Genomic DNA, 10053 nt, shown 5'->3' on the forward strand with positions numbered 1-10053 from the left:
ATGGGTGTACAAAAGGAAGACGTGGAAAAGTTCCTGAACGGGAATCCTGATTTTGCTAAGAAGTACTTTGCCAAGAAGATGAACACCTCCACCATATCGAAGGTTTCAGGACTCCCAGAGAAACAGATCGACTTCAGCCAGTTTCAAGAGCTCAGTCAGGTAAGTTACAGTTTTATTTTTTGTTTATTATTAATATTATTTTTGATCTTTAGTGATTTTTCTGTCCTTTTCAAGATCGAGGAAAGCAAAATCATGTATGACCTGATCAAAGACATGCAAGAGAACATCAACATGGAAAAGGTGGTTTTCAAGATCCTGAGAAGAGTCGGCGCACTCTTGCACGCCGACCGCTGCAGCTTGTTCATGTACCGCCAGCGCAATGGCGTGGGAGAGCTCGCCACACGACTCTTCAACGTGAGCAAAGACTCCGAGTTTGACGATTGCATTGTGCCACCAGACTCTGAGATCGTGTATCCGCTGGACATGGGAATAGTTGGCAATGTGGCTCTGACCAAGAAGTCAGTTAATGTGAAAAACGTCAAGGAGGTAAGGAGGAGGGAGGGCTAATTAATTAGAGGGAAAGCTTAGATGATGAAGGTGTGATTCATATTAGATCACCACCAGGTGACACACAGTGGCTAGAATTAAGAATTAAATCAGTTATAAATATATCACAATAACAGTTTTGATTTATATTCTCATTTATTCTCTCCAATGGAAGGTAAAGGTGGTGGCAAGTTACCCATGATCTGTTCAGTTCTGTTGGATAATCTCATTGGTTGCACATGAAAGAGGCAAGAATGTCAAGATTTGTTACAGTCTCTTTAAAATCAGCCTCTTTAAAATCAAACAGCAGGAGCTGCCGCTGCTCTTTTCCTCACAGAGTAACAACAAAGTAACATTTTTGCACGTTTGCTTTCGTAAATATTCACATATATTAGATATCATACCCTAAAGCCTCATGGTTATAGGGCGAGTAAAAGAAAAGCTAGTCACACACTACACTTGACCACCTGAAGGTGTAAATCCCCTTGTCAGACATAATCCATTTATTTTCAGATCCCATGAGGCTCTGCTCTAGCTGTGGATTAGACACCTCTGGCATTTAGTCAGCAGGAATCTAAAACAGATCATTTCACTTTGATAGCTTACTTTTATATCCCTGTATAAACCTTATATTGTTATTTACACTGTTATATTTTAAAGGAACAGTAGCGTGCATCATACGTTTTGTAGTTTCATAATTAAATTGAGTTGACAAACTAATAAAAATGTGGGATTTGTGGGCCATATCATGCGTTCTTACCTACACACTTACCTCTTATTATAGACTCTATTTATTCTCTAATAAATCTACTCTTGGCTCCTGCAGAACTCTGCTGTATAAAAGTTGTTCATTGTCTCTATGTCACCGTGTTAAGTTGGAGTATTTACTATAAGTGTACACACATTAACTGTAGTACATTGTAAAAGTCTTCTGTCTTCAAAACAATAATCTTAAATGAATTTTTCTAGCGATGTATTCGGCTTTCAGTAAGGCCTTATGAAAGCCTTTGCGGTGTTATATTAATAATGTTTTCTGGATGAGCAATTACATGTCTATGTGCTCTGAAGGCATCTTTCCTGCATTTTAGAACCAGCACTTCAGCTCATTTGTTGACGAGCTCACAGACTACGAGACCAGGAATATTCTGGCTACACCCATCCTCAACGGCAAAGACATGGTGGCAGTGGTCATGGCTGTGAACAAGACCACAGGACCACATTTCACTGCTGAAGATGAAGATGTGAGTCCAAACCACAAAAGCACACGTGCTTGAACCACTCACAGTTGAAACTAATGTGCACAATTCTGTAAACAATGTTTTTCTGCTTTAAGGTAAAGACAATCAGCTTTAGACAGTCAGTCAGCCTTAAGATTGTAATTAAAGACAATTAGTTTCTTATTACAACTGATAAGTATTGCATGAAATATGGGCAAGGTCAGTATGTTCTCTGTTTAAAAAAAGGCACAATAATAAATATAATAATAATAATAATGTGATGTTGCTGATTATATTTATAGTACATTATCTTCATCACCCCTCAACCTTCATTTACAGCATTTTTTTGTACCACAAATTTAATTCTGCCACTTATTTTTTATGTTATTTTGACCCCGTTTCCTCCATCCTCACAGCTTTTTTTGAAGTATATGAGAGTTGCCACTTTGAACTTGAAGATCTACCACCTGAGTTACCTCCACAGCTGTGAGACGCGTAAAGGACAGGTACAGCAATTTTAATGTGCTGTCTTTGATGTAGATACAGAAATATTACTGCAGTGTTACACTTGCACCATGTATTAACCTAATTTTCACCCTTCTTTAATGTATATTTTGCATGTTTTGTAGCTGCTGCTATGGTCAGCCAACAAGGTATTCGAAGAGCTGACAGACATCGAGCGACAGTTTCACAAAGCCTTGTACACAGTCCGAGCCTACCTCAACTGTGACCGCTACTCTGTTGGTTTACTAGACATGACGAAGGAAAAGGTGTGGCTTCTTTCTGTATCTTTGTGTGTGTTAAGCCGTATTTTTGTACCACCGTGAAGTTACTGACTCGTTCTCTGCTTCCAGGAGTTCTTTGACATCTGGCCAGTTTTGATGGGAGAGCAGGCACCTTACTCTGGCCCTGTAACCCCTGATGGCAGGGTATGTTCTTTTATTTTATTTATCTAACATTATTACCAGCACTGCCTTTGCTAGTAAATGTCTACACACTGCTTCCTCTTTCTTCCTGTTTTATTTTGATTTTAGGAGGTAAACTTCTACAAAGTGATTGATTATATTTTACACGGAAAGGAAGACATCAAAGTAATACCGTAAGTGGTTAGATGAAAAAATAAAAGAGATTAATAAAGTTTTAGTGAGAGATAACATCTGTTGATTTACTGCCTGTGTGTCTTATAGCAATCCTCCCGCAGATCACTGGGCTTTGAGTAGTGGCCTTCCCACTTATGTTGCTGAGAGCGGCTTTGTAAGTTTCTTTTTAATTACTTGCAGAAAGCTGTCAAACCAGTTTAACCTAATAAATATTTCCAAACTGATCAGGTTGTTCTCTTCCCTCTCGTAGATTTGTAACATTATGAATGCAGGCGCTGATGAGACGTTCAATTTTCAGGTAAGATATTGTAGACGTCACTGTGTAGAGAGGACGCTACTTTATTAAAAATAAACAGACAAAAAACAATCAAAAAACAGTGCAGAGTACTTTCAGAGCAGTGGCAGTCACAGTGGTATCCGGGAACGCCCAGGGGTCTGTGACCCATAGCCAAGGTTTGTCGTAACTTTAAAACGTTAATATCTAAAACTTCAGTCGGGGTTTATCAAACCTGTGCTGCTTCTTCCTGGTTTATTATCCAGGTGACTAGTGGGCAAGAGGGATATCTGAATCAGTTATCATCTTTAAGTTATTCCAGGAACAAACTGGTTAAACAGAGAAAATATGCAGACAATCATACTAAGCTTGAATTTTTTTGAAAACACCAAAATGCATCATTAAACCAGACAGAATGATTTACTGGAAAATTAACATGATTAAAATGAAACCTGTTTCTTCATTATTATTAAGACCCCCTGAAGTATTTGGGCTACAATGTTTTAGATTGTAGTTACAGTTCTAAGCTTAAACAGGCCACGCAAGATGTTCTGCTTGTAAAAAAAGCTAAAGAACCTTTTGCATGTAGACATATGTTATGAGGTCTGCTTGTTTCTTGTGTGTTGCAGAAAGAGCCATTGGACAGCAGTGGCTGGACAATAAAAAATGTTCTCTCGCTGCCAATCGTCAACAAAAAGGAAGAGATAGTTGGCGTAGCCACGTTTTACAACAGAAAAGATGGAAAGCCTTTTGATGATCAGGATGAGCAGCTCATGGAGGTAACAGTAATCTTCACAAAATCATTTAGTGCAAATAAAGACAAATACAGTCCCACCAATGTAATCTGGGAAGATAAAGTGTCTATATCTGTTTTATGTTTATGTGTGGAGTCCACTGCCGACACTGTTTGTGGTGAAGGCTGTACGTGTAACATAGATGGCCATCTTCTGATGATTTTCCTGTTTCTCAGGCTTTGACTCAGTTCCTGGGATGGTCAGCGTTGAACACAGACACCTACGACAAGATGAATAAGCTTGAGAACCGCAAAGACATCGCTCAGGACATGGTGCTCTACCACGTCAAATGTCGAGATGATGAGATTCAGAACATCCTGGTTTGTCCTGTTTAAATGTGTTTTCTCTCCCAGCTGTTAACTGACTGTAAACATTAGAGTATTTAGATGAATGACAATAGAAAAGGTTTCCAGCCTCATTTGAACTCCCACCTCACCAAAAGACATTGCAAACCATCCAAAAAGAACCAAAAAAAGCTTTTCTTTTTTGACAAGATTCACTAATTTTTCTCTTTGTAGGAGACCAAACTAACACTTGCCATCTTTGTACTTGGCGTTGTTGCCTCAGTTTAAACCTATAACATCAATGGTTTTTGTAATTTCTCCCAGTACACCAGAGAGCTCTATGACTGTGAACCCAGAGACTGTGAAGAGGACGAGCTCCTAGGTATCCTGGTATGTCCAACATGCGTATTCTGATGTCCAGCACATGAATTTGTCCCTCAATTTGGCATATGTTACCAGAAAAGTTTGACATTTTCCATATATGTCTCTTTTTCATTCATTTCCCTCACAGAAAAAAGACCTTCCTCCACTAATTAAGAAGTTTGAGATCTATGAGTTCCGCTTTTCAGATTTTAATTGCACAGAGATGGAGTTGGTGAAGTGCGGGATCCAGATGTACTATGAAGTCGGTGTGGTCAAGAAGTTCCAGATTCCACAAGAGGTAATGCAGATAAACACAAGTGTGCATCTTTATCTTCAGTTTGTGAACAGCCTTTTGGAGCTGTGTCGTTTTTAAATAGATTTAATGATTTGCTGCTCTCCTCTCAGGTGCTGGTTCGATTCATGTATTCAGTCAGCAAAGGGTACAGAAGGATCACCTACCACAACTGGCGTCACGGCTTTAATGTTGGACAGACGATGTTTACGCTACTGACGGTATTTCTTTAATTTTATTAACCTCCATTTACCTCAGCTTAAATGTATATCTTTATACACAGCAGGGCAATATCTTGTGTGTCTCTGTGTGCTCAGACAGGAATGCTGAAGCGATACTACACTGACTTGGAGGTAATGGCGATGATAACCGCAGGATTCCTTCACGATATTGATCACAGAGGGACAAATAACTTGTACCAGGTCAAGTAAGTGCTTATGGGAACTTTTTGATTTCTCACAACAAAATAAAGAAAACTGCTTAAGGTTTGCAGCATTATATAGCATTTAGCAATATATTGTACAGTACCTTGTGCAATATAATTACAATACCTTGTAATCCGAGTAAAGAGATTCTCCTCTTTCTGAAACAGTTTGAATTTTGTCTCTAACACAAACAATTAGTTATGGTCATTTAAAGAGTGCTTGTAAAGTGGGCCTGCTGGCAGGTCGATGATAAAAAGAAAAGTTAAGGAAGGAATTTTTGACGTAGTCACTATATTAGGTTTATTTTGAAAGGGGGAAATGATGAGGTAAATTCTCATTTACTTTCCAGCAACGTGTTCTATAAAGTAATTAGCAACATGCCCTAAAAAGGAAAAAAACTACTGGCCGTTTAGCTTCGATGCTACTCTGCTGCATGTGCTGCAGATGTCACTGAAATGGCTGCAAATGGTGAAATCTAAGGCACAAATCAAGTAATTACACGATTTCTGAATTATGCCAAGCAATCAGCTTGTAAACAGAAACAGTGAGTCGTCATTGTTCTGTTCATTTGATGAACCATAGCTACACATATACACACACAGGATATAGTGATCCACAGTCATTACTACAGTGATTATGCATTCGCTTGTAGTTCAGAATGAGCATTAGATCATCTTAAAAGTTCACCTGCACATTTTAACCTTTCAGGAGATCTTTTGAAAACAAATGGGGGAAAATGTGGTAATAAACTGAATGATGTTTTAAAAAGCCTGTAAATTCTTTTAAAATCTTTCATATATAGTAACTATTATGATAACCGACTTCAGTCCCATTTGAAATCTTGCTGGTATCTGAGGATTTTTATTTTCATTCAACAGATCTGGTAATCCTCTGGCCAAGTTACACGGCTCTTCCATTTTGGAACGGCACCATCTAGAGTTTGGAAAGTTCCTCTTGGCTGACGAGGTGAGTAACAAGACGCTAACGAGAGATTAGCTTAGGTTACTTGTATTCTTTATTCGGTCACTAATGACATTTCTTTGCTCCTCTCCTATGCAGACACTGAATATCTATCAGAACCTTAACAGGCGACAGGTTGACCACGTGATCCATCTCATGGACATCGCCATCATCGCCACTGACCTGGCTCTTTATTTCAAGTCAGTACTACTTTTCATTTGCCTGCCCTTGCTCCCTGACGATAAATGTCTTATTTTTCTAATGTTTTTACTGTCAAACTACATTAAAAAGTAGACAAACAGTAAGTAAATGATTCTTCTCCTTGCACCTTTCTAGGAAGAGAACCATGTTCCAAAAGATTGTGGACCTCTCACATACGTATGAGGATGAAAAGAAATGGGTCGACTTCATGTCACTAGAAACAACCAGAAAAGAGATTGTCATGTGAGTGCAGCTAACATGCACAGTGTTACTTGCTCCTGCACATTTCTCTGAGGCTGCAAACTGTTTTCTGTTTCAGGGCCATGATGATGACCGCATGTGACCTGTCCGCAATCACAAAGCCTTGGGAAGTTCAGAGCAAGGTGAGAAGCACAGAAATTATTGGTGTTGATAGTAAGCTGAGTCACAAATGAGTAAATAATGATTTTTGCATTATTTAAGAGCATAACCATGTTTGTATGTCTTCCAGGTCGCCTTGTCTGTGGCAGCAGAGTTTTGGGAACAGGGTGACTTGGAGAGGACTGTACTGGAGCAGCAACCCATTGTGAGTTTATTTACTGCTGGAGTGTATTTGTGCTCATAAAAATAGACTTATTTGTTTCACATTTAAATGTATAATTATTCATTTGTTGTTGTTTTTTTCATGATACTGCCAGCTAGATACAATGTCCAGCACTATATTTCCTAGCTTATTACAGATGTGTAAAGGGCAGAATAAGGTTGTAGTGTCTCTTCAGCAGCCCACACACGTCACTTTAGGGATCGCACTCATTATGTAGCTGAGCAGAAACCCACCTGAGGAAAGGTGAACTACTCGTACAGAGGCAAAGGACGTCATAAGACAAGTTTCAAGTAAAAAAATAAAGCTTTTTCAGACAAAGTGAAGTGACTGGGGGCGATCGTGGCTCAAGAGTTGGCAGTTCGTCTTCTAATCGGAAGGTTGCCGGCTCGAGCCCCGGCTCCGACAGTCTCCATCGTTGTGTCCTTGGGCAAGACACTTCACCCGTTTCCTACTGGTGGTGGTCAGAGGGCCCGGTGGCGCCAGTGTCCGGCAGCCTCGCCTCTGTCAGTGCGCCCCAGGGTGGCTGTGGCTACAATGTAGCTTGCCATCACCAGTGTGTGAATGTGTGGATGACTGAATGTGTAAAGCGCTTTGGGGTCCTTAGGAACTAAGTAAAGCGCTATACAAATACAGGCCATTTTTACTATTTTAAAGTAAAAATGTAATCATGTGTAGAAGTGTGTGTGATTAGCTACAGACTTGCACTGATTTCATTAATTATATGACAGTTCTGACTGCGCTAAATGTTTGTCCCTCCCACCAGCCCATGATGGACAGGAACAAGTCAGCTGAGCTTCCAAAGCTTCAGTGTGGTTTCATTGACTTTGTCTGCACGTTTGTCTACAAGGTAATAATGATTATTACATTCTTGCTCACCGAATATGTGCACTGCATGGCTCCTGTCACTGTTTCTGTGCAAAAACTAGGTTAGTCTGAACACATTTAAACCACTGGGTCAATTCTTCTTCTTATTGTTATTTTTTTTTATTATGTATTTGTGTTTTCAATGGAGCATCACCATCTCCTGTACAGCTCCCCTCTTCTGTGCTGCTCCATGCTAATTTTTCATTTCTTCTTTGCATCTTATCTTTAAGGAGTTTTCTCGCTTCCACCCACAAATCCAGCCCATGCTGGATGGCATCTTAAACAACAGGAAGGAGTGGAATGCCAAAAAGGAAGAGTACGAGGCTAAGCTCAAAGCCATCGAAGAAGAAAAAGCTGCTAAAGAGGCAGCGGCAGCCAGCAAAGGTAGGGTGTGTCTTTACAATAATCAGAACCCTACAAGGAACTGTTAAAAAGGTTGTTGACTCAGAGAGGCAGAGCACTGAACCCAAACAGGTGGAACAATGTAAAGTGCAAAAATAAAAGAAATGCAATGATTTGAAAGTTATTAAGTAATCTGAAGGTAGCACAGAGACAACCTTTCACAGTGCTAAAAAAACAAACAACAACAACAAAAAACCCCACTTTTAAATCGATACCAATTAGCCCAGTTTGGTGTCTGGACTGTTTAATACATGCAGAATTCAATGGATAGCTGAATATGCTGTGCCCAAACCTTCAAATATCATTCAGCATTAATGGGGCCTTCATAGAAGGGCAAGTTACTCACATCATGTGCACTAATCCATCTCTACACCGTTGAGCTGCATGCTGATAGTAAGCCAGGTTGAATCCTCCGTCTTTAGTGTGGAGGATTCAACATTAAAAAAAACAAAAAAAAAAACAAGAAATAATGTCAGTTTTCTACTTTTTTTCCACCTCAGTTCATCTTGAATGGGTTCAGGCCCAGAGGAGGTGATAGTGCTTTTAATTTGCTTCACATCTGAAACACCAAACCTCTCTGAGGTCTCTTTTTCTACCTAACTATGTCATTGACTTGTCATGAAACTTTCCACCAGGTTTTCAGCCTTTCTTTGGTCTAACACCAATATTTTTGAACAGTGTTGTGTCTATTTTTAGTTAAATATCTCATTTGGATTGTAGAATGGGTTCATATATTAAAATTAGCCACAACACAAGTGATCATTTGGTTTCTAGTGCTTTAATTGTATACTTACCCTTTTGTTGAATATTTAATTGTTTAACAGCAGCTGCAAACAACCCCAGTGGTGGGTCTGGCTCCAAGACCTGCTCTGTGTGCTAATCAGCCAAAGAACTGCTGACATTCCTGGGGTCTACGAAGACACTCATGACAGACTGAGTCTCACCCCAGCAGAAACAAACAAAAGAAAAAGTCAGGGAGACGGATATATGAATGCACAGCCCTGTAGTAACTCTTCAGAAAAGGGGGTCCAGTCGGAAAAGGAAAAACCTGAACACGGCGAGATCTCCACCAAGAAGAGCAAAGCTTTATTTTTAAGAGGCCAGGTGAGCCAAAAATTAATTCGGATCAAGGAAAGACTGACCACATTTTGAAAAAAGGAAAAAAATCCTGCGATTACATTTGAGGCAAAATTGCTGCTTCCTGTCTTAAAATAATTGTACTTTTATGAATCAAGACTGAAGATGATTTTTGCATCTCGTGTTCCTCTGATCTTAAAAAAGTTTGCTTATCTTTAAAGGATTTGTGTTAGTGACAATGTGTGAATGTGTGTGTGCTTGTTGTGTGTTTCTCATATGTACAACTTTTTTATTTTTTCCCCAATTCTTCCAAGTATTTATTTACATGGCAAACATCTCAGGAGGACACAGCCTACATCTGTGTAGTAAACAATAATCCTGTACAGAAAGGGAGTGCAGTGCTTTTTTTTAAATGCTCGGGCCTCTTTAGATTATTTAAAATGTTTGGGCTTTTAATTTTCCATATATTTACTATTATAGTACTTTAGTTTTCACAGAACATAGTTATTGTTTAATCATATTCAAAAGTAATCCACTGTTGACTACTTCCAGTCACTATTTACAAATGAGAGTCTGTTTACTTTGTCTGCAGAGAGCCAAAGGTAAATGTTCGGTCGTGCTACAGGAACAGCTTTTAAAAAGAGTTTTACAGTGAACACTTATGAGTTCAC

The 10053-nt window shown here is 39.3% G+C and overlaps 1 protein-coding gene across 2 annotated transcripts; it reads left to right on the top strand.

Moving 5' to 3' along the window:
* LOC146628886 (rod cGMP-specific 3',5'-cyclic phosphodiesterase subunit beta-like) lies at nucleotides 1-9185 on the top strand. Of its 2 annotated transcripts, none has more exons than XM_085358162.1 (23): nucleotides 1-159; nucleotides 235-546; nucleotides 1635-1787; nucleotides 2180-2269; nucleotides 2393-2533; nucleotides 2618-2692; nucleotides 2798-2862; nucleotides 2951-3017; nucleotides 3114-3161; nucleotides 3767-3916; nucleotides 4108-4251; nucleotides 4540-4605; nucleotides 4727-4876; nucleotides 4984-5091; nucleotides 5188-5297; nucleotides 6174-6261; nucleotides 6355-6455; nucleotides 6592-6699; nucleotides 6776-6839; nucleotides 6947-7021; nucleotides 7803-7886; nucleotides 8134-8287; nucleotides 9130-9185. In XM_085358162.1, exons 1-23 carry the CDS (start codon nucleotides 1-3, stop codon nucleotides 9183-9185), a joined length of 2568 nt encoding a protein of 855 aa, XP_085214288.1. The 2 variants fall into 2 exon arrangements, with proteins under 2 accessions (XP_085214288.1, XP_085214289.1); XM_085358163.1 differs by having other exon boundaries at nucleotides 9133-9185.
* Nucleotides 9186-10053: the final 868 nt, after the last annotated feature.

The sequence above is a fragment of the Diplotaxodon limnothrissa genome, linkage group LG7 (assembly GCF_057381915.1).
Source record: "Diplotaxodon limnothrissa isolate DT_005_m linkage group LG7, D_limnothrissa_male_GT1.1, whole genome shotgun sequence".
Lineage (NCBI taxonomy): Eukaryota > Metazoa > Chordata > Actinopteri > Cichliformes > Cichlidae > Diplotaxodon > Diplotaxodon limnothrissa.

Excerpts from the sequence above, each read along its gene's own strand:
- LOC146628886 (XM_085358162.1), top strand. The coding sequence starts at position 1 with ATGGGTGTACAAAAGGAAGACGTGGAAAAGTTCCTGAACGGGAATCCT. Across the intron at positions 160-234 it reads AGTTTCAAGAGCTCAGTCAG|ATCGAGGAAAGCAAAATCAT; the intron begins GTAAGTTACAGT and ends GTCCTTTTCAAG. Across the intron at positions 2,863-2,950 it reads GAAGACATCAAAGTAATACC|CAATCCTCCCGCAGATCACT; the intron begins GTAAGTGGTTAG and ends TGTGTCTTATAG.